The following is a 25,803-nucleotide window of genomic DNA, read 5'->3' on the forward strand; positions in this document are numbered from 1 at the left end:
AATCGTTTCCTGAGAGTGAAGATAAACGGGTAGAAAAAAAGCATTTGGAGTCGGATAATGGTCAAAGGGAGGTTGAAAGTGAGAATCTAGACCAAGTTCAGAAAGCAGTGTTGTAGTAGAGGCTGAGTTCTTGGATAAGAGCATGGATGTGGCTAAAGTGAGAGAAGCTTGCAATGATGATGTTGGTTTATCAGAAAGTCAAGATGTATCGATTGTTTTGGGGAATTGTACCGAGGATGAACGTGATGTTGTGACTGACGAAGGCGACAAAGTTTGGTTGGTGAAAGAGAACAAGGTAATGGGATGGATGACAAGAACTCGATAGAATCTTCAGTTCATTTGGATGACGAGTGCAAGGAAAGTAGTAGTATATTTTACCTTATTCTCAAAATTTAGTTAGTTTATATTTTTCTTGTTGGTAGGTATTAGTTAGTATCTTGTATCTGATTGTGGATATCACCTTTTATCACAATAATATTTTTATATATATTCACACTTTTAAAAGGTAGATATTGCATTAGATGCCACCCCAGTCCTAAGCAGGTATAAAGATTTAGATACAAGTTTCTAATAATTGGCTAATAGTATAAATGAAATTAATAGTATTAATAAAGTTGATGCATTTCATAGCTGTGATGCGTATAATCTCGTAATTACATATTGATATGTTGAACGTGACAAGGAGCATAATCGATCGATTTAGGAGACGGAATAGTAAAGATTTTGTTAGAAAGTAAGAGGAAAAAAAAAAGCCAAAATTTATACAATTTCCAACCTCAGTGAGGTGTGTCGTAATCGTAAGTAATACTAATAATTATATACAGAATGGCAAAAACTGTCTCACAGTCAGAAGCGTCGAATACTCCATTATCAGCTTCTCAAACTAATTTTTTTTAAAAAAAAATATTACTGTTCAAAATTTTGATCACCTCACGGTCACCCAACTATCCATAACAGACCAATGCAATGGCTTCTCGGTTACCAATTCCCCCAGCCTCCTCCTCATCATCTCCGGCGACGAATTACCCCAACACAAACTCAACTCTTCCGGACCTTGTTCGGAGCAAACGAATTCCGGGAAGTCGAAAGGACCGGTCGGCGACTCCGTCGCCAGTTCCGCTTCCTTCAATGTAACAGTACCGCCGCCACCAGCGACAAATGGGTGATTCAAAAGCATCTCCGCCGTCCACCGATTTTTCGGATCCTTGACAAAACATCGCCGGAGAAAGTCTTTCCCCTCCGCTGATAGATTCTCCGGAACCTCCGGTACTTCGTCTCCGACTCCGATCCTCATCATCAGCGCGAATATATCCGTTTCCGGCCCAACTCTCCACGCCGGCTTTCCTGCCACCATCTCCACGACGGCGCAACCCAATGCCCAAACATCACACGGCGGCTCATACTCACCGCCGTTGACATTCTCCGGTGACATATACATCGGAGTCCCTCTCCACTCAAATCTCTCCTCTGTTTCCGCCGCCATCATTTTTCCCGCGGGTTTCGCAAGTCCAAAATCAGCGATCTTAACATCGCCATTCCCAAAAATTAACACATTGGAAAGCTTCAAATCGCAATGAACAAACCCATTGCTATGAATATACCGAAGCCCACAAAGAATCCCCCTCGTGTACCTTCGAACATCGAATTCCGGCAACCCGCCGCCGTGGATTTTCAGAGCATCCGCAAGGCTTCCGCCATTGGCATACTCCAATAACAGATTATAATACTTCTCCCCATCTCTTTTGACACTAAATCCATCCCCAAAACAAGTGATGATTTGCGGGCAATTCCCAATTCGATCCAGAATTTGCTTCTCGTTCTTGAGCGAAACAGAGGATTCAGAAACAGAGGATTTCACCGCCATTAATGGCAGATGCTGATCGGACCCATTTGTAAGCTTGGCTAAATAGATTGTGGCAAAATTACCGCGACCCAGTTGGTGGCCTCGAACCCACTCCATTGATGAAACAGAAAGCTTGAATGTTGCGATGTGTGGCGTTTCTTGGTGAAATTGGGACGAATGGAGAGTTAGAAGATCGTGAAAGTAAATTCCATAAAGGAAGCGGAGTCGTAAATGGAAGATCTGTTAATCTGATATGGAAAGAATTTTGAAAGTATTTATGGCACATGATCACCAGCCACATTTTTGGCCGTTGCGTATTCTGGTTTCCTTATTTACATGGAATACACCAATTTAAGATGCTTCCCATCATTCATTTTAATAATTTAATTCATTTAATATATTTCTTGTATTTTTAAATACAATTTTCCAATTATTATTATTATTATTATTATTAAATTACAACTTTAGTATATTTCATAAACTTTGGTTCATAATAAATTTACTCCATTTAAATCTATTAACCGATTCTAATTGATTCTAAAATTTTTAATTATGAGTCCGACATATTTTAAAAAATATCTAAAAATTATAATTTTGAGACAATTTTCATGGCCACAATTCAATTTCATGTCGTAAAACATTAACGAATTACCCTCTTTCTTTTATCAAAAATGTTAATTCTCTATAAATTAAATTTTAGTAAAAATAAACCATGGATCAAATTATTATTAATTTATGGTACTTGTATTATTTAAATAGTTTTGTTAATTTAATATATTTTTATATTATATTTAATTTAAACTTTTCAAAATTTTCTTTCCACTAACATAAAATTAATTAACCTACTCTTTTATAAATTATTTTGATTTATTAATTATTACCGTGAGTCAAAAGTTACCGTTATAACATTCTCTAATAAACAATTTGTTTGTAAATTAACATTTACAAAAATTGTTCGTCTACTTCGGCGTACGGAAAACACGAAAGAGTGAATTTTATCTCATAAAATTTATGTTTCCCACAACCTATTTGATTAAACATCCGAGATGGTAGGTAATAACTAACTTTAGATTAATATAAAAACGGCACATCCAATCATTATTTAAAATATTAATCTTTTAAATTAACTGAATTATAGAAAGAGATTAAATATTTTATGTTCTTTTTTTTCTTTTAAAATAATGTCAACATACATTCGGTAATGAACTCGATCCGTTTAGAGTTTTAGAAATTTTAGTCATTGCAATGATGATATATTTTTTTTTTCCTTAGTTGTTATAAGAAAAATGAGCCGTTAAGACATTATTGTAAAATTATACTACTAATGTAAAAGTAAATTATTTATACTTACGATAACAACTTGAATTTTAAACCTATATTGAATCGCTACTACATGTATTATGAGATTTTGTCTTTGGACAATCATGAGTCACCAAATTTCTCGTTAACAGGCGAAAAACACATTTTGTCTTAAATTTCGAGATCGGTAAAAAAAATCTTAAAACGTTAAAATACTTCATTATCATCCATACGGGCTTCAAGAGTTGACGAAATATTCCGTCTTTACAAATATTCATTCTGCTTAATGAAATAAACGTAAAAGCATGATAAAGGGTAACTGTAGAAGCTAATATATGATCAAAATTATGACCTTGCAAGCCATTGTCGTTGTCAACCGTCTAATACTTCCTTGTTCTTATCTAAATGAAAAGTATGATGAAAAATGTAGAGTATGATAAAATATCAAGCCAGTGATCCAATTTTTCTAGTCAAGAAATGCAAACACATGCAACATAAATCGTGACATTCATTTCAAGTGAGACTGAAAAATCATAGTCTTGGACTCCAATTCCTTTTTAAGATTGGGATGTGCATCAATTCATGCATATTTATATGTGCACCACTTTCGTCGACAAAGAATTCACCATCCTCGCATCCCATTCATGCTCCCTAGACCTCGTTAGATATACATCACTATTCATACACAAAGGGGTAACACTTTGATAAGCACAAAGCGTACACTAAATGTTCTAAAGCATGAAGAGACCTTGAAAGGTTTACGGGAGAAATAAATGTAAATAATCATTTTTTTCATACAAAAACATGAGATTTCACGGGTAAAAAATAGTAGTTTTAATACATGATGCATCCTAATAGTTATTCCTTTCATAAAACATTCTCGTATGGCTAGCTAGCATTTTTCATCATACAATAACATACATACATCATAATCATGATGTCAAATGATCATGCAATATAACGTATATACAATACATCCAACCTAGTATATAGTGTGGAACCGTAACTTCACTTACCTCAATAGCAGTTTTAATCGTTATAAACTCGTTCTTAAAGATATTGAAACCTAAGTGTTAGCATACTATTTGTTCGATGTTTGTAGGGGAAAAAGATTTTAAAAGCGGATTGGATGTCGCTTTTTTGACCAAAACGCTAAGGAGAGCTCTCAATTAGTTGTACCCTAATGTGGGGAAATAGGTTGGCAAGTTTTACGTAATCCAAGGACAAAATGGGAAACATATTTCTAGAAAATGTTGAATTTTTAGATAATCTTATTTATTAATATATTATTTTATAGAATGATTTCAGAAATCCAGAGTTGATGCTCCAAGAAAAGAGACTAAAAAGCTATCGCTGCCCACTGGTTTTCAGCCTTTTTATTCTTTTCTTTATACATAATCAACCAACCAACCAACCTTTTTTTCTCACTTTCATACCTTCATTTTTCTTTCACTCCTATCTTCCAACACTTCCCGTCCTATCGAAACTCGAGCTTTAAGTAAATAATTGAACCATCATGTGAGAGTCTCACATTGGTTGGGGAGGAGAACGAAACATTTTTTATAAAGCTGTGGAAACTTTCCCCCTAGCCGACGCGTTTTAAAACCTTGAAGGGAAGCTCGAAAGGAAAAGCTTAAAGAGGGCAATATCTACCCGCAGTGGGCTTCGGCTTGAACTGATTGGGTTGATTTCGTATATCTATTGGAAGTACCTAAATTAATTAGGTAGGTTTAAGGTTTTGTGGGCCATTCAACTTGGAACTTGTCTAAATTGGATGGATGGAGTTTCTAATATATTTCCTTCCTATAATGGAAGAGGATGTACCAAACACAATGTTCAGGTTTAATATGGACTTACGAGTTCGTGATCATACTGTTTCGCTTAACCAATGCCTCTATAGTGTACATGGAATTAATGAATCGAGTTTTCAAGGAGTGTTTGGATATGTTCGTCATTGTGTTCATAGATGACATTTTTGTATACTCCAAGACGGACTAGGAACACAAATTATACCTTAACAAAGTTTTTACAATTTTGAGGGAGACTAAACTGTATGCCAAGTTCTTGTGTGAATTCTGGTTGCAATAGATTTATTTTCTATGACGTGATGTCCAAGAATGGAGTTTTAGAAGACCCGACGAAGGTTGAATCAGTCACAAAATGGGACTGTCTTACTACTATTATCGAGGTATGCAGCTTCTTAGGATTAGTGGACTATTATCGTCGTTTGGTATGGGATTTCTCTAAAATAGTCTAACCACTCCCACAATTGACAAAGGTTGAACCAGTCACAAAATGTGACTGTCTTACTTAATATTTTTAAATACTCAAAACATGTACCATGTTTAATATGTTTTCACGTAAAGGTAAGACACCCATGTACAGATAACGACTTCAGATATGAAGACCATAAAAATAAAGTCTAGGTACTTGAATTTATACATTTAGTTTGTAGTCCTTTGGTTAGGATATATCATTTGTTACTATTTTTCAATTTTAAATAATTTTTTACCGCCGTTTATAGTAAATTGTTTTCAAGTGATTTTTCACATTCCGTAGTTTGGACATCACGTAGTGGTTGCCTTATTTTTCAATAGAAAATAGAGTTGCTACACTTGTATCGAAAGGGGTTAAGCACGTTAAAGAATCTTGCTTATAATTTCAAGTTTTATTTTAGTTCACTAACACATAGGGTCTAAGATTCGAACATCTAAGTTCATAGTCAAAGATATCTATTAAATTCTACCCGCCAATGTGAATAATATCTTATTGGATAATTCTTGTGTCTCTAACTAAGCTCAGAAAGAATGTATTAATTTATGGACAAGAATCTCATGCTCATCAATATATTCACCTCCAATCAAATGTTCCATAGTTTTGGGTTTTTTTTTTTCTCTCTCTTAATTTTTAATTTTTATTTATTGTTTTTCATTTTTACCATAATTTTCAAAATTATATATAAATTTTAGAGGTATTTTTTTTATTCCCAATTTAATAAAAAATTTTGAACTTTGAAAAATAAATATAGTTATTATTTTATAATTCGAAAATAATAAAGAAACAATCCAAACAAATAATAGGAACGAATTCAATTCTAGATTTGAATTAAATTCTTTAAAATTAATGAATAATTAAATAATTATTATTGGGACGGAGACGTGTCATTTATATAATCCCATCATTAAAGAAATTAATTTGTTTAATATAACATTAAAACAACATTTGATGGACACAAATAGAATAAAAATTAAAAAAAAAGAAAAAGAAAAAGAATAATGAGGATTGCCGTTAAGAGGGTGAGGGAGAGAGGAGTGCAATGAATATGGGAAGAAATGGGATGGGAGATTGGAAGTTAAAGGCACCCACGCTGCGTCACAGCCACAGACTTTTGACTGTCAGTCACAGTCCCTCCCCCAATTTGCCTACCTTCTACCTACCTATCTCATCACACCAATTCCCCTCTTCTTCTTTTTTTAATTAACAATTATTATTTTGTAAACCAGAGATCTTCACTAAAAGTCGTATACATTTTTACGTGTGATATCGCTATATAAATTATTATTCAATTACTCTTAAAAATAACCTTTAATTATTTGGATATTGTCCTTAATTAAATGTTTAAAAATAAATAAAAAAAAATTTACAATTGAGTTGAATTGAGTTGGGTTCATTATTTAATAAGAATTATTTGGGTTAGAAAACTTCGAAGAATTGGGTTGAGTCTAAAAAATGTTCAAACTTAAGAACACTTCCTAAACAAAATAGCAGAAAAAATCAGTGTTAATATGTAAAGACAGAGTAGTCTTCACTCTTAGAAGCAACAAGTAGGTATTCGTAGTCTAAATATGAAATCTTTTTCAATTCTCAAAATCAATTTTAGGAAGTAGGAGTGTAATTAGTGGTAAGTAAGACCCCTCACCCACTACTTCTATTGGCTAATCCATTCAATGATGAATACCAAACTCAACCATCTATTCCTTAATTTCATCACCTTACCAATAAATAAACACCTCCCTCTTATACTCCACCCCTTCGTTTTAGTGAGATTTTGACATTTAATTATATTAATATTCATTATACTCATTAATATCTTCAAACATTAATCTATACGGTGAGGATAAAAAAAAAAGAAAAGTATTTTGAGATTTTTTTTTTTTTTTTGAGAGGTTAACGATAATTTTAAGACAAATTACAAAGAAAAAAAAAGTGTTTTTAATTAATTTAGGTTTTTTTTTTTTTTTTTAATGTTTATGCAATTTCTGGACTCCCAAATTCCAAGGTCCAAAAACTTTAGTCCTTACGCTAGCTGAAATGAATGATGTGAATTAAGATAAATTAAAAAAATAAAAAATAAAAAATAAAAAATAGAAAAGGACACACAAGTTGGAGGTGGTAGTGGCAAAGCTGGGAGTGTTGCAACTTACAATTAAATCATGGGAATGGATTCAATGGAACCTTATTATTGTGGGCCCCGCCTTCCACAATAATAAAATTACCCCTTTTTATTTATTTTTTTATGAAATGTAACCCATAATCAACCCTAAAAATCAGCATTTCAGGAATTTTGAAATTGATATTTAGTATAAAATAATAACATAATTAAAAAAATAACCCAATAAATGGGGCATTCAAACTCGGCAATAAAATATAGTTGATTATTTTTCTAAAAAACATGAATATAATAATATTATATATATTATTTTCGGGGTTCAGACTAGAGAGCACGACGGGTTAACAATAAATAAATAATAAAAATATAGGGCCGCAATGTGGATTGTGTAACTTTTGAGGGCCGTAAAGCAAAATTGATGGAATAAGATGAAGCTCTTGGCCCGATAATGATAAGCTCCACGGGCGGTGACAGAGAAAGTCGGCTTCTGCACAGTTTCCAATCATACACCAACTCATCTTCTTTATTCATTTTATTACAAAATTTGGATGGGAGAAGTAAACAAAAATTTCTTTCAAGGTAGAATGAGGATCCCTAATGGACTGAGTATTGTGGATTTTTCGACCTCATAGACCGAACAAAATACTAGTTGAGAATAAGAAATGTTTGATTTCATAGTCATAATTATCGAGATCGTTCTACGATGAACCATTAAGCAAAGTTGTTCATATTTTAAATCACACATCAACTCTGAGGTTCGATCATTTTAATGATGTAAATGGAGTAAATAAATAAAAGTCTATGCTTATATTTTACTCCATGTTCGTTAATAATATAAATCTTTTACCCGTGAATATGTGAAATTGACTAATAAGAAGTAACCTATTAAATTTTATATAAATAAATAAAATAATCGACTGTTGATTTATTTTTATCAAATTAAATTATTAAAATATTTTTAATAAATTATGAATAACAAGACTTAAAATTACAAAAGAAATTCAATTATAGATTATTAATATTAATTGTAACTAATTAAATATATTTAATTAATTAAAATTTGACATTTAATAAATTTTTTATTCTTTACAAATAAACAAAGTAAATATTTTAATAAATTATTATTGGTTTATTAAATAAAATAATTAAGTAACTATATATATATATATATATATATATATATATATATATATAACTAAAACCAAATGAAAAAAATAGGCAAATAATTGAGCTGATTAATGAATTTCTTATATCTATTTATTTCCATGATAAATTACCTATAAGTGACCATTTTTAATTTTACAACTTCATGGATTGGTTCTTTATTTAACTAAATACTATTTTAATCTTTATAATAATCTTAAAAACAGATTAAAGTTGAATTGGATTGTAACCCTATTTTTATAATCCAACTGGGTGGAGTAAATTATATGAACACCCACAAATGGCCAAGACCCCTTTAAACGGTTGAGTTTGGGCCGTTAAAATGTTATTGGGCCTAGGCCTCATCCTTTCCAAAAGGCTACATTTTCTTTATGGGCCCAGCCAATTTTGAAAGGAAAAAGAAAAAAGGAAACTATACAAAGCCGATTCGTTAAGACCCAAAATTAAAAAAATATTTTTATTAATATAGACCATGTATGAGTGTCACCAACTTTTTAAAATCAAATTAATATAAATAAAATCACAATTAAAAATAAAACGAACTCCAATTACAAGTCGGTATTGTTTAAATTTATTACTATTACAAACTGGAACTAGGTTTGAGATACATTTATAACTACCCTATGCATGTGTTATAATCTTGAATTGCGATGTCGTCGTCAACCGTTTCATAAACATATCAATTCAATTCATTATAACTTAACATATCATATTATAAACATATTAATTTTTCAAATACAACATATCATTCACGTATCATAATATATACGTGTCATTTCATAACACTTTGTATATACGGGCATATGCCATGTGCGAAGCCACGTGCATGTGTCATCATTAAGCACACAATTATTATCAAATGATGGTAGAGCTACTTACTTGGTTAGCCAAGGCTGAGACTACTACTATCCCTTGATGTTAGCTCAACACTTGTCTCTCAAATTTAATTATGTGTAAGGAGTCAATCATCATAAATTAGGATTCTATGTGAAAATTGATTCACCTAATTTTGCATAAAATAATTTAAACTTACTCCTAATAATTTACACCAAAATTTTTCATAAACTCAAAAAATTTAAATTAGCTAAACGGAGGTCATACTAACCTTAAAAGCTTCCAAAGAATTGAAAAGAAAAGGGTTCGAGCATTTCAGACCCAAGCCAGATAAGCCAAGATGAAGCCAAGATGCTGGCCTTGAGCCATCGTGTATTCTCCGACTGGTTTCGAACCGTTAAGTGAGATGCTAAAATGAAGTGAGGGACCTCCCTTCTATAGTGGAGGCCGCCCCCACTTTGGGACAAACTTTTTTTTTTTTTTTTTTTAATTTCAAAATTTTGGATTATTACATCTTACACATCTAAAAGTAATTTTCATCATCGTCTTAATCTTGGAATTACTCGAGGTATTTCTCCCTCATCTCTTCCTTCTATTTTCACATAGTTTCTTCCGCTTGATGGTTTTGTAAAGACTATTTTCTTAGTACAAAAGCCGTTCACTTCTTGGGCTAAAATCTTTATTATTCTTTTTTTTTCTCGTAACTTGGGCCATCGTCTATTTGTACGGATTCTTAATCTATGACGTGAGGATGAGGCAAGCAATCTCATGTTTCTTTCGTAAATATAATGTAGGAGGCTTATTATTTTGAGTTGCCTTCTTACTCTAATTAGTTATCTCTCATTAAACTTTACTAACAATCATATATCATCAAGCACAAATTTATACGACCAACAATTTCCATAACTTCAGAAATCTTTTGATGTTCAATATATCGCTGTGTAGGCTAATTCTTTCCTCTTAATAGCCTTGTGTCTTTGTATAATCCCTTTGAACCATGACATAAGATTTCTCATCAAATTTCATGCCATTTAGAAATCACCTTGGTCATAAATTAGTGGTACATAATTATAGGGGAATTTTGGTCATTTTAAGCCTACCCTTGGTTTAGCCTCTTTATGGTAATCTAACGGTCACCCAATTTCATACATAATCTTATCATGTCTTATTGAGCTTTCACCTAATATCTCATGTACAAACGAAAACATGCCGTAGATTTGTGGCTTAGGCATTTCATTGAAACCAATATTCATGTAGACATGAATACTTAACTCAATCTTAATTTCAACTTTCTCACTTTAGTCAAGAAATGCTTCCTTCCATTCAAGTAATTTTAAGGTTTTAAGGCCTTTAGAGAAGGATTGGAAAGAAAAAAAAGAAAAAAAAAAACGAAAAAGAAGGACAAAAATGACATTTTTTAAAAATTTAAGGAATTTTCTAAATTTTTAATTCTTTATTTAGAAGGAATTTCAAGATACTCTAAAAAAAAAAAAAAAACTGTCATTCAAATTGGAAGTTGGTAGCTAGCTTATTGGAGATAATATTTTCGACGGATTATCCAAAAACTCATTCTCTAAATCACGAAGATTCTAGAGATTTCAACCTCAATTTAAGCTTCCCCTATATAGTTTGAAGTTGTGGCAATAGTATGGAACAAGAATTCTGTTGAATCAAGCTCCTAATCACAAGTAATAAGCATTTAGATTTTGGGTCTCATACTCTCAAATTTCTTCCAAATTTGAGAGCTATCCTCCACCATTTCCCTTCAAACTTTTTCCTACAGTTTCTAAACCAAACTACCCACAAGTTCTATGAAGAATTGAGCGTTGAAAGCGCTAGAAGCCATTCCCCCAATCCAATCTCTCATTGAAGAACTTCAAAATAAGCTTGAAAATTCAATCCGAGCATACACACAAATTCGTCAAGAAAGTCCAATTCCAATCAATTTCTGCACCTCCAAGGAGTAATTCTCTAGAAGACCACGAAGAGAAATAACCTTAGGAACGTACTTAATTGAAGGAAATCAGTTTCGAGCTTAATTTGAGGGTAAATGTTGAATTCTTTTATGAAGGAATCAGGAGATGAAACGTCATAGAATGAATTGCCCAAAAAAAAAAAAAAAAGAAAAAGGAAAATTCACATTTTTGGGTAAGTTGTATTCCAAGAACGATTTTAGAAAATTAAGGTTCTATAATCAAAGAAGTCCCTCCACGAAAAGGTATGAAATTAATTCCTAACTCTTCCTTCTAACACCATCTTTAAGTTTCATGAAGGAATCTGATAAGATAAGGAATCACTATAGGGGAATAAGATTCAGATTACCTTATTGATTGAATATCTCAAGGCAAGAACATTGTTTGAGATTCGAATAACTCCACAAGCAAGATCGATCATGTCTAGCTTAAGTGATTCTTGTTGATCAAATATCTCAATGCAAGAACACTTGTTTGAGATTCGAATCACTCCACAAGCAAAAATGATCATGTCGAGCTTGAATGATTCTACATGCAACCTAAACTACATAGAATTGCAAAGAAACTTTGCAATTGGCTAAAAAAGAGCACAAATGCTTCTTTTACTACATTTTTCAAGTCTTCTTACAAATACAACATACATGGCTTTATATACGGTCAAAATGAAACAATAAAAGGCATTCCAAGAGTTGTAACATTCATACTTAATGACCATAATTAACCATTATGTAATTGTAATAAAGTAAATAAAAAGTCTTAAAATACATTAATGAAATACAATAACTCTAAATTACTTAAATTGTAATCCACCCCAAATTTATAACATGAAACTTCATTCTTCATCAATATGACATGAATTGAAATATCTTTTGATAATTTTAACAACGTTTTCTTCACATCTTCATTGAAATATATTGTATGATTGATGTCTCTTGGTTCATATCAGAATCGAAGAAAGAAATTTTGTTGATTGAGCTGTGGAATGAGAGTTTCAGATGGTGACACAATACAAAATGTGCGTCTTCTTCCTGCCCAGAGGAAGAAGACGATGATGTGGCCGATTCAACTAAACCGGCCATGTCAACTCATAATGTGACCTTCCCTAGATTTTTCTTAATTTTAACCCTTTTCTAGACTTGTCCCCTGAAAAATTTTATGGTTCTAGAAACTAGAAACAATAAGGAATATGTGGAAGAAAATTTGAGGTAATCAGATATCGGAAACGTCGAGGATGAGGTAAACAGCTACCTTAAACTTTTCTCAAGAAATACCTGTAGAAATCACTTGGATTTTTGTATGAACCCTAAATTAATTATAAATTAAGAAAATATGAAAAACACAAACAACCGAGAGTTAAGGCCATGAACCGATCAAATTACTTGGGATTTAAGTAATATTAGAATAACCCGCTAAATGAATTCAGCTGCTCATGAAATTTTAATTCTAAGCATACTAGGGTAATATATATGAAAATTAGTGGTCATTGGATAAGGATAAGTAGCTAAACCAACTAACATAGTAAAATGACCATTATGCCCTTGAGGTAATGTACCTTCGGTTCATGATCTAGATGACCTCCAAATAATATAAATTTTTTTAGTAGATCTTAGTATGATGTTTAATGATGTTGTGAAGTTGGAAAGTCATTGGAATACATTAAATAACTAGACAAAGAATTAGGGGTAAAATGACCAAAATGCCCCTCGGACTCCGATATTTAAAGTTTAAGCATGCTCCAAATGACTTGCTACTTCTTATAAGGTATATACATAAAGGTATGTTCAAGATTTCAAGTCTATTAGAGTAAGTTTGGAACCTAAACGAAGTTAGGATCCAATAAACACCGAAAAGAAACCCCTCTCTAGAACCATCTAAAGAATTTATTATGACTCTATGATCTTCTAGAATAACTCAAGAATGCATGATGCAATTATGCCTAAAAAAACAATAAGAAAAACATAAAATGTTTATGATTGAGAACCCAAGGAAGGTATGATACAAGCTCTACAACTACCAAGATATGATATTACAATCCATGTCTTAAAGTTATCATGAAAGGATGCTAGTACTTTAATCATGTCCAACGTGACGCAAGACCTACTACCACACAGTGCTTTCAAAGGCCCATGTTTTATTCATCGAGGTGGGATGCCCTGCACTATGTTTTTCTCAGCAGAATGTCATGTTTGACCTCATATTTCTCTCACCTAGATGAGATGTCCCACACCAATGTTATGGGTACCCTATTCACGATTTGCAGGATGTCATGTTCATATTTTGCACCAATCACGTGACCTTTTTGGTCTTTCATGGGGAGTAATCTAGGGCTATGATGGAACAAGAAGAGAGTAAATTACCTTTAGCCACGACTCAATAACCTCCTAAGACCTCCCACGGTACAACATGTTGATGACTCAGACTATGCTACTTAGAACGTATGAAGCCTTGAATGTAGGTATTTAAACTATACCGCTTGGAACGTATGAAGCCTTGGGCATAAGTATTAAGGCTGTATCATAGGACATTCCATAAAAAGCCTTAGATGTAGGTTTTTAGACTATGCCGCTCAGAACACATAAAGCCTTGGGCATATGTTTTCAGACCGTAATAATAGGGCAAGCCCTAGATGTGGGTTCATACTACGTTGCTTGGATCGCAAGCTTTGGACGTAGTTTTAGGCTTTGTCGCTTGAAACGTATGAAGTCTTGGACACAGGTTGTCAGGTTCATGACTAGTATCGTAAATCCTAGGGAAGTGTCTTAGAAAATGAACCAAAAACAGAGAAAGAACCTAAAAAGTAGCCAAGAATAAGACAACGATCATGGACGAGAATATGGATTAAGATCCAAATTCTAAGAACTTAAACTTAGAACCTTAATACTAAGACTTTTAGATTAGAACATGGTTTTAAAATCTAAGGACCAAGGTCTCCAAGATAGATCATGATAAGAACCAACAAGTCAAGAACAGAATTAAAAAGCCTAAGTACTTACGACAAAAACTAGAACAAGAAAAGGAAAGTGTGGTACCTTAAGGGCACGTTTTAGATTGATTCTTTGTACTCCGTAAAGTTTTCCATGTTTTTCAGGTAAACATGGAGCTAATCGAGGTTGGAAGCAGACTCTGGAGCAGGTGCCATAGACAAGCCTCACCCATTATCCTCTACACCCTTTTGTTTTAATGTTTTGTGTCTGTCCTTATTTTATATTTTGCATTTTAAATGTTAAGTTGTGTCTTATATATAATAATGTATTATTTTGATATAAGGTAAATAATGTAAATATTATTTAAATTATGTTTTAAATTCTTTTCAAAATTGTCCATTTTCTTACACCAATCCAGTCGTCCATCTGGTCCTTATACTAATAAAGAGGGGCAGAATGACCAAAATACCCACTCCGAAGTTGACTTTCACCATTTTTCCAATTTTTAACTATTTTTCCTATATATATATATAAATATAAATTTTTATATATATATAGTTTATAGGATTTCTTGGAGCATTTTTCTCTTCTCCACCATCTTGAAATTTGATCTAAACTTTTAATAAAATCCAAAAAAATAGAATTGAAAATATCGGATATTGAATACTTCGTCAATACTAAGGTGTTAAAATTTTCTATTATTAATTATTTTACTTAATTCAATTAGCAAAGGGACATACACTCTGAGGAGTGATTGTCATTTTATTGTTGTAATACCCCTCAGATTTATGAGGTACCTTAAAAGACCCAAGTGAAGCTTAAAGGAGTCAGTAATAAGTTCAAAAGAAATTGGAATAGAAGAATTAAAGAAAATAAGGCAAAAGTAACTTTTTCCAATTTTTACCATTGATATTTTTAATTCTTTATAGAGAGAATTTTAAGAAATCAATGATATGTTAGAAATAATCTAGGTTAGATAAGGCCTCGAAGAAATGACATTAGTCTAACGGAATAGCTCATATTATATAATAACATGAAACAATTTCACCATGGTTGCAAATAAACAAATGCAATTATCTTAGTGATCGACTTATTGATACGAAATCTAAAACACTATGGATAAGGGCTGCAAAACAATGTATTGTCGTAGTTGCAAGAAAATGTTGCAAATTTGGTGTAATAAAGACATTTTCAATTGTTTGTAAATGTGTCATTTGAGAATTGAAAAATTGTCACCAAGTGTTTTTTAAAAAATATTCATCATTCCTTTATTCCTTTATTGAGGAGGGGTTCGATTATTTTGTATTATATATTTATTTGAGGAAACAATTGAATTGAAGTAAGGGTGTATTAATTATATTAGACAAGAAATTATTTGACTTCATGCAAATGGTAAACAAGACAAAAATTTAAGTGTATAAATTTCATACGTTCAATGTAAAGTTTAATGGTAGAGATGTTGACCGTCGGGTTTATTAGACCTGCAAACACTCTGGTCAGTGGTCACTCAAATGTTGAGGAGAGATACTAAGCCAACACTTCTAAAGGAGGGAGATAGAGACAAAACTCTGAAGCAACACATGTTCACCCATACATACCATCCAGGCGGATGAAGAGAAGCACTAGTCAGAAGCATCGACCACCATAATTTCAGGAGAGAGAGAGAGTTTTGATTAAGTTGAGGTCAGATCAACTCCGAGTTCAAAGCAAAAAGAACCAAATACTAATGGCAAAAATACTATGGACTAGTGAAAGTTATCCATAAGGTCAGGAAGACATCATATAGGATCAAATTGCTCCCATGGATGCAGAGTAGCCTTGTTCTCCACATAAATAATTTGAAATGTTACTATCCCGACCAAGAAGACATCAAGCATATGAAGGTGGTACGACCTCACACAAAGAAGAAAAATTTTCCAGCGAAGAAAGTAGGAGAGACTCCGACAGAGAGCAAGTGAAGAGTTAATGAACCGAGAAGTGGTTTTCAACCGTTTCCAGCAGATTGGAAAAGAATCCTCAATATTAAGGGATTAGTTAGAAGTATGTCGAGATACCTAAATCGTTGAGTTCATGAAGATTTGGTTGACAAAGACATCAACCAATTGAGTGAGGATGTCACGGTCATGCTTGTCCAAGGTATGTTGCCTCTGACTGCATGTCAGATGTCCCGGTCATACTAGATTTCATGTTAGATAGATCTTTACTATTATTATTGTATCAACAAGTTATGGTTGTTCCTTATTCGCTTTTAGCTTATAAAATTCTTTAAATTTATTTTAAAGTGACCTAAGGCTCGAGTATATGCCAATATAATGAGTGTCGCATAATCACAGTCTCACTACCTTAAATAGAATGAGTGTTGCGCAATCAAAACTTCTATTAGTATGTGTTCAATCAGGATCCTAGGCACAATAATACAGAGTTGTTATAAATGGGATTTGTACCCACATCCTCTCATAAGGACCAGAACTTGAGTCTAGCACCTTAGACCACTCGACCATCCTGACTACTTATTTTAAGGTCACACATTGGTTTGAGAGGCAAATGAAGTATTCTCTTTCCGGGTGTGTAAACCTCCCTAGTAGACGCGTTTTAAAACAGTGAGGTTGATGACATTACGTAACGGACTAAAACAGACAATATTTACTAGCGGTTGGAGAGAGGAACGAAAAAACCTTACAAGGGTGCGGAAACCTCTCCCTAATAGGCTCATTTCAAAACCATGAGACTGATGGCAGTACGTAATGAGCTAAAATAGACCATGTTTGCCAGCAGTGGGCTTGGATTTTTACAAATGATATTAGAGCTAGTCACCACACGATGTGCCAGATGCTGAGTCTTTAGAAGGGTGGATGGTGAGATTCCACATCAATTTGAGAGGGGAAGAAACATTTTTTATAAAGGTCTGAAAACCTCTCCCTATTAGGCGCTGTAAAAAACCATGAGACTAACGATGATATGTAACGAACTAAAGCTGACAATATTTACTAACAAACTCCCACATGAAAACCCTGTCCACAAGCTTCATTGGGGCGGAGTATTGTGCATTCCTAACCTTCAATAGAAATGCAACAACCTATAGTTGTAAAAGTATAAAGAACGGTGAGTCTCTCGGTGTTGTTGTCATTTTTCTTTCTATTGATTGTCACCGGTAAGAACGATGGGTTTAGGGGGAAGAGATGGGTTGATTCTCACTATTATGCGTATGTGTAGGTGGTTACCGGTGTCACTCGTGAAAGTAGAAGAAAGGATCCACTGGTCTCCTTTCATATCCAAATTCGGAGCTGTTCAACAAACTGCGCTCGACCAAGTCCATCCAACCTGATTCCTGGATAAAAAACTCACTACTCATCATGAGTTTGGGCCAACCGATGCAACAACCTGTGTGTCGCCCCACATACCTGACCTGACTCGGTTCATCAACCCGCGCGCATTCCTACTTCATATCCTCTTGTATACTCGACCCAGTCATTGAGTTGACCCGCACATTTTTGTTGTCAGCTCAGCTCAGCTTTGGCTTAGCGCGCTCCACGGCTCCGCTTCAGCTTAATCCACTCGATATAGGGTTTCAGACTTGATTCCTACATTTTCGACCCTACGAAGCTATTTTTTGACCTTAATAGAGCCTTTTTAAGGTTAGTAAGACACCCTTTACTCAAATTAAAGTATTTATGAGTTAATAGTCTGAGTATTCAATACTTTTAAGCTAAACTAAGTTTGTTGATATATCCTATTATTGTATCATGGGGTCAGTATAGGTTATATTGAACATTAAAATACCGTCTGAAACCATCTTTAAAATATTTACGGATACCGACCAAGGCCAAATATGTATTTGACTATTGTTTGTTCGTTGGAAGAATTGTGTGATGTATGATGACACATGCCTCGTGGCCCTTGCATGCGTCATAATTATGAATGTTATGTTATGCTTATATATGCTGCGTGATGATATATGATGTTATGTTATGTATTTTTAAGTGATGTCCTATTATTCCCTGCAATATATGTTATGAAATGCTATGTCATGCCATTTGAAGTCATGTTATAGATTTATACTATACTAATGATGATGATAAAGTCATGACTAGTATAATGCATACACAACTTATAGGTGTATTTTGACATGTCTTCCAATAGAATGTTATATGCTATGATTTTAAGCCATGGGGACCTCATGCATTTATGTGTGTTATATGCACCACGATACTTCCCATTAATTTATGTTAGTACAAATGCATACCTTTAATATTTATGTTCGCCATGATATCATGCAGACATTTTCCTTCGTGGTGTCCGTTGACGCATTAGCATATTTTTCCGATGAGTTAGGCCTAAGGGGTACGTATATGAGCCCGTCTAGTGGGTCTATGTGTACGTGTGTGGACTGTGTATGAGGAAGTACCACATATTGAACCCTGCCCAAACTGTAAAGAGATCAATACCATGCTATGATGTTTTTAAAATGATAGGTCTCATTATGTATGTGTGTGTTTGCATTACCTGACCCCAATAGTGGGGTTACTTACGAAGTGTTTCTTACAATATTCAAGACATGTGCTACTTCTATATTTTTGGTAAAAGTAAAGCACTCCTACACGAATAACGATGATGTTGGAGCGACTATGTAAGCTAAGTTAGATAGTATATGCTTTATTTTTCCTGAGTAGTTTATAGGTAGATCATAGTTATCATTTATGTACTGAAGTTTATGTTAATGTTTTTTGTTTTGACGTTAATGGTACTTTCTATTTTATATTTTTAAATTGAAAGTACTAGTACATCTGATTATTCTTAATTGACTAGTTGAAAATGGATTAAAACCGTGGAACAAAGGATTATCCTAGACCAACACTGAGGTATTGACTGTGATTCTCAAATATCGTAGAACAAAATTTGATTCAATAGAAACAAAGACAAGTCCATGGCTATGTTTGAAATAATCGAATACGATGATCAAAGTCAATAGATCTATAATGGTTTTACGACACTCTAGTAGATTGAGCACCCAAGGATTGTGAGATGCAATTAGAGAACTAAACCTTAGTGCTTCCATAACCAAATTAGTATAGAGAGCTAGCAAAAATATTCTTGAAAATGAGAGTTTAAGATTTAACCCATATAGAGGCCTTAAAGAACCTAATGAACCTCCACGACACTCAAAAAATACTAAAACAACTTACCATACTTATAGTAGCTATGATAGACCACTTTCTATTTCATTTGATACAACATTAACATTACTAGATTGGAACTAATTGTCCCCCTATGAGATGGTGGGATCCTAAAGTAGCTATGATAGACCACTTTCTATTTCATTTGATACAACATTAACATTACTAGATTGGAACTAATTGTCCCCCTATGAGATGGTGGGATCCTAAAGTAGCTATGATAGACCACTTTCTATTTCATTTGATACAACATTAACATTACTAGATTGGAACTAATTGTCCCCCTATGAGATGGTGGGATCCTAAAGTAGCTATGATAGACCACTTTCTATTTCATTTGATACAACATTAACATTACTAGATTGGAACTAATTGTCCCCCTATGAGATGGTGGGATCCTAAAGTAGCTATGATAGACCACTTTCTATTTCATTTGATACAACATTAACATTACTAGATTGGAACTAATTGTCCCCCTATGAGATGGTGGGATCCTAAAGTAGCTATGATAGACCACTTTCTATTTCATTTGATACAACATTAACATTACTAGATTGGAACTAATTGTCCCCCTATGAGATGGTAGGATTTAGGATCCCAGTACTATCGAACTTGACCTAAATCGGTTAGATAGGATAGTGTGACAAGGTAATTGTGTCGTTATTGTGTCTTAAAATGATCAGGGGTCTCTTGAATAAGGTCCCTGCACAAGAACTCATATGAAATGGATGACAGATCACATAGGATAAAGTTAGTAGTTGACCAACCGCGAAGTCGCATCCCCAATTTTATTTTACTTTTATAGTCCCGTGAAAGAGTTGCTAGTTAACATGACATATATGATGTTTAGAGAGATGATGTCATAATGTATTTATGAGGTGATTATAATGAGGTAATGCCTCCCAATTCAAGGATACCGATGATTCACTTTTAAGGTAATGTGAGCTAACTAAGTCTAATGAATAGAAAAATTGGTTAACCCTAGAGCTCAAATACGCTATCTAGTAGATTTGTAGTGCCATAATCGATGAAAACCCTATTCGAGTTTGATGAAAGAAAGAGAATAACATCCTAACCTTGATTTGGTTTATGATGAGCATGAAAATCGCCTTGAACTTCGAGACCTATTAAAATCTCAAATAGCGGTAGAATCTAGGTTTGAACTTTCTATAGCCAAGAAAAAAGCTTGTGGCAGCTTACTCGATCAAGAATGCGAATAGAGTCCACAAGTAGGTTATTTATTGAATATGTTTATACGCACTAGATATTACGTTTCTTTTTCTGGTGATCAATAATTGTTGGTTGAGTATTTGGGAGCTATATGGTCATAGAGGAGAGTCATCTCGAGACGTCGGTTTTATGTGTTTGGAGTTGTTGTCCTTAGTTTTTATATCTCGTTACCTAGTCCCGTTTTGTAATGAACTTGAAACAACACTTTCATTTGCAAATATTTTTTAATTTCTTTTAAATGTGATGTTCCTTGATTATAAATTTGAACTTTTATCGAAATTTTCATTGCAAGTCTATTTCGTGAACCCTGATTCAACCTTAAAAATTGAGTTATTATAGTTGGGCCTTATTAGTTCGTCTAAGCTATACCTGACCATTGGTACCACATAGTTTAACTCTTCTTAGCATATCTAAGTTTAGGTAATTTAGCTATGCTCTTACTAGTTCCCTAATATCGATTCGAAGTTGTAATAGGTGAGATCACCTCCTATACGTTCCAACTATAAGACATATATGGCTCCTGGCACATTAGATGACTTGCCACTCGAGATTAGTTGGCAAATATCAAATTATGAGGAGTGACCTTGTGCCTATCAACTCCTATCAAAATTATGGGATACCGATCTCTCTCAACATGTCTATTGCAATATGATAGTTTGAGATCCTCTAGACTAATCCTAACAAGTCATTTTTTTAAATTTTAAACCATTCCTACCTTCCATTATTCTAATAAATTATAAAAAAAATTAAATCAACAAGAAAAAATGAAATAAATAGAAAGCACGTGGACTTGACCCATTGAATTATGACTATATCTATTCGAACTCCACACATGAATGTTATTTCCCTATCTCTAGAGAGAAACATTGATTCAAGGGCATAACGGTAAAAAATATCTTTATTTAATTTCAAAATAGAAGATAAATTATCAAAGGATAAGATAAATTCTATGAGATATTTTATATCAATAACGAAATAGAAAATAGATGGTATGTCAAGTAAGGACTCTATGTACCAAATATTAACATATTGATACACATTCAATTTTTGTTCGTAAAAAAAAAAAAATGGAGACAGGCAGGATACTCTCATTTGTTGTATTCAGTTCATAATATTTATTTAGGTTAAACTAAAAAACTATTTTTTATATTCAAAACCCATTTGAAGGAAGGGACAACCGAAATCATATAAAAGTGTTAGTCTTAAAGGCCCTAAAAATGCTATGATGCGTTTTTGCATAATAACTTGATAGCACTAGAAATACACTTAGGGCACGTCCCTACCTAAACAAACTCTTTTAATACAAATATGTATACTATTCATTAATAATGTTTACTATTAAATTTTAGTTGCAACCTTTTACCAATAACATGTATTTAATCTATCAATAAATCGTATGCGAACTGATCTAGCCGGATTTCTTGCCCTTTTGAGACAAACTCATATTAAAGACGAGTTAACTAGCCTTTAAAAGAACCTACATAATAACTTGATTACAAAGCCTATAACCATGAATCATAGCTAGGATACTATAATTTACCTCAATAAATAGCCCATTGTATTTCTTCATTCAAAATTCATTTCAAAATTCATATATATATATATATATATATATATATATATATATTTATTTGTAACAACTCAGGCCCACCGTTACCAGATATTTTCTACTTTGGCCTGTTATGTATCGCCTTTAGTCTCACAGTTTTAAAATGCGTCTACTAGAGAGAGGTTTCCACACCCTTATAAGGAAGGTGCTTTGTTTCCCTTTTCAACCGATGTGGATTCTTACAATCCACCCCTCTTGGGATCCAACATCCTCGCTTTTACACCACCCGATGTCCGATTTTGATACCATTTATAATAGTCCTGGCCTACCGCTAGAAGATATTGTCTGCTTTGTCCCATTACGTATCTTCATCAGCCTCACAGTTTTAAAACGCGTCTACTAGGGAGAGGTTTTCACATCCTTATAAGGAATGTTTTGTTCCCCTCTCCAATCGATATGGTATCTGACAGTCTGCCGCTTTTTAGGGCCTAGCGTCCTCGCTGGCACATCACCTAGTCACTAGCTCTAATATAACTTGTAAAAGTCCAAGCCCACTAATAGCAGACATTGTCCATTTTGACCCATTATGTATTACCATCAGCCTCACGGTTTTAAAACGCGCCTATTAGGGAAAGATTTCTGCACCCTTATAAGAATTGTTTCATTTCTCTCTCCAACTGCTAGAATATATTGTCTGTTTTAGTCTGTTACATATAGCCGTCAACCTCACAGTTTTAAAATGCGTCTACTAGGGAGACATTTACACACCCTGAAAGAGAATGCTTCATTCCCCTCTTAAACTCATGCGTGATCTCATATTAATTAGTCAGGATAGCTTAGTGGTCTAGAGTACCAAACTCAAGTTCTGGTCCTCATGAGATGACATGGGTTCAAATCCCACTTCTAATAGGGAGAACTCCACATTTTATGTTATCCACTAGAGTGTGTGGCCTTGTGTTGAAAGAGAATACTTTTATTCCTCTCTTAAGCCCCATGCATGATCTCTTAATAAGTAGTCACGAGGGTTGAGTGATCTAAGGCTCTAGACTCAAGTTTTTGTTCTTGTGAGAAGGCGTGGGTTCAAATCTTACTTGAGAACAATCCACTAGAGTGTGTGGCCTTGGGTTGAAAGAGAATGCTTTATTCCCCTCTTAGACCCATGCCTTATCTCATAATAAGTAGTTAGGATGGCTGAGTGGTTAAAGGTGCCAAACTCAAGTTTTGGTCCTTGTAAGAGGAATTTTTATAGAGACAACTCCTCATATTATTGTGAGGCTAATGGCGATAAGGATATGATGAGCAATTTAATGTTACTTAATATCCTAAGCAATTTAATCAGTTAAGGGTCTTAACTCAGGGTTCTTTTGAGTTTTTGTTTCATATATCTTTTAATTCATAATGGTTTATGGTTCATATGAAAATCCAAAAAATTCCAAAGTTATTTCTTAAGAAAAGAATAAGGTGGCTACTTATCTCGTCGTCGACGTTCGGGACTTTCTTTCTTGAGCTTCCGGTATCCGAATTACTTCAAATTTCCTTCCATAGACTCTTTATTGTGTCTAGTTCCTGGAACCATAAACTTTTTCATAAGAATCAGTCTAGAAGGGGGATAAAATAATGAAAAACCAAGGGAAATTCGAATTTTAGGTTGACATAGTCGGTCACGTCATCATCTTCTTCCTCTGGACAGGAAGAAGACGCGTGCGTCTTTGCGCCACCGTCTAAAATTCGAGCTCCAAAGCTCCGATTACATCATTTCTCCCCTCGAATTCTTCATGAAACTTAAAGAGGGTGTTACAAGGAGGATCTAGGGATTAATTTCATACCTTCTCGTGGATCGTAGCCTAAGATATTTGATTTCAAAGTTCGTCCAAAAACTGATTTCTCGTTGGAGCAAGAACAGAGGATTTCTTGTTGGGTAGCAGATTCTAGGGGTTTTCAAGGTCTGATTTCTTCATGGAACCTCTTCCATATCCTTTCCTATGCTAAAGGAATTGGGTTGGAGGAACATCTTTAATTGTGGAACCTTAATTTCGAGAAATCGTTCTCAGTCTTCAACTCACCCAAAACACTAGATTTTCCTTCTCTTGGGTAGCTTGTTTCACGAAGTTTCAGCTCTCGATTTCTTCACCAAAGTTACTCAACTTCTTCCTCTGAAGCTAAAGGAATCCTCAATTTGAAGAAAAGAGAACCATAGATAGGAATTCAACACTTACCCCGAATTTGAGCCCAAAACTGATTTTCTTCAATTGGACACGTTTTTGAGGTTATTTCTCTTTGTGGTCTTCTATGAAAAAATTACTTGGAGATGCAAAAACTTATTGGGAACATCCTGCTCAAAGAATTATCATGTTTTCCTTGAAATTCTTCAATGGCGGATTGGATTGGGAGAATGAGTTATGGGCACTTTCAGCACTCTATTCCTTCATAGAACTTGTGAGTAATCTTGTTTAGAAACTGTAGGAACAAATTTGAAGGGAAATGGTAAAAAATTTCTCTCAAATTTGGAAGAAACCCGAGAGTATGAGACCAAAAATCTATACGCTTATTGCCTACGATTGGGAGCTTGACCTTACTCGATTCTTGTTCTAAACTATTGCCCCAACTTCAAATTTTATAGGGGAAGCTTCCACCGATATTGAAACCTCAAGAATCATCGTGATTTGGAGATTGAATTTTCTGGATAATCCGTAGAAAATATCTACTCCGATCAGAGCCTTACAAACCTTAGTTTTGAATCCTAGGCGTTGGATGTGATGATTTGTAAGTGTTTAGATTGTATCCAAATTTAGAGGAGATCCAACCGCCAAGATTTGAGATTCAAAAGATTTTTTCAGATGGTCACCCCGTGGAGGTTCTGAATTTGAGCATAATGGCACTTCGTAATTATCCATAATATCAGGGGTATTCTAGTAATTTATCACTTTTTGAATATTTTATTATTATTTTTTTTGAAAAATCCAAAATTTTCCTGAACATTCTTCCTTCCTAGTTGGTCATTTCCTCTTGAAATTCCCTCTAGACAATGAATTAAAAATATAGAAAGTTCCTTAGATATTGGAAAAACATTCTTTTCCCTTACTTTTTCATTTCCAATTCTTTTCCAAAGGCCTTTCGTTCTTAAAATTACTTCTTAGTATATAGAAATGACTTGACTCCTTTTCTTGCTTATTCCTCTTAATTTCTTACATGGGTGACTTATTTCTCATTGGAGCTAATTTACTTCATTATTGGATATTATATATATACATATATACATACATATATATATATATATATATATATATATATATATATATATATATATGTATGTATATATGTATGTATATATATATATATATTATAATGTTTCAAGACTCTGCTCATGAAAAGTCTTTAATGCTCGCATAACGTCTAACACATGGACCATTGTAAAATTTAAAG

At 33.6% G+C, this 25,803-nt stretch overlaps 1 protein-coding gene across 1 annotated transcript; it reads right to left on the reverse strand.

Moving 5' to 3' along the window:
- Window positions 1-794: 794 nt before the first annotated feature.
- LOC111483803 (mitogen-activated protein kinase kinase kinase 17-like) lies at window positions 795-1,995 on the reverse strand. Its single transcript, XM_023130119.1, has one exon. The coding sequence runs from the start codon at window positions 1,958-1,960 to the stop codon at window positions 926-928; it is 1,035 nt and encodes a 344-aa protein (XP_022985887.1). The 5' UTR covers window positions 1,961-1,995; the 3' UTR covers window positions 795-925.
- Between the last annotated feature and the right edge of the window lie 23,808 nt (window positions 1,996-25,803).

Source organism: Cucurbita maxima, unplaced genomic scaffold, assembly GCF_002738345.1.
Source record: "Cucurbita maxima cultivar Rimu unplaced genomic scaffold, Cmax_1.0 Cma_Scf00009, whole genome shotgun sequence".
Lineage (NCBI taxonomy): Eukaryota > Viridiplantae > Streptophyta > Magnoliopsida > Cucurbitales > Cucurbitaceae > Cucurbita > Cucurbita maxima.

Bases quoted from the DNA above. Each gene is read 5' to 3' on its own strand.
- LOC111483803 (XM_023130119.1), bottom strand. From the start codon at position 1,960: ATGGAGTGGGTTCGAGGCCACCAACTGGGTCGCGGTAATTTTGCCACA.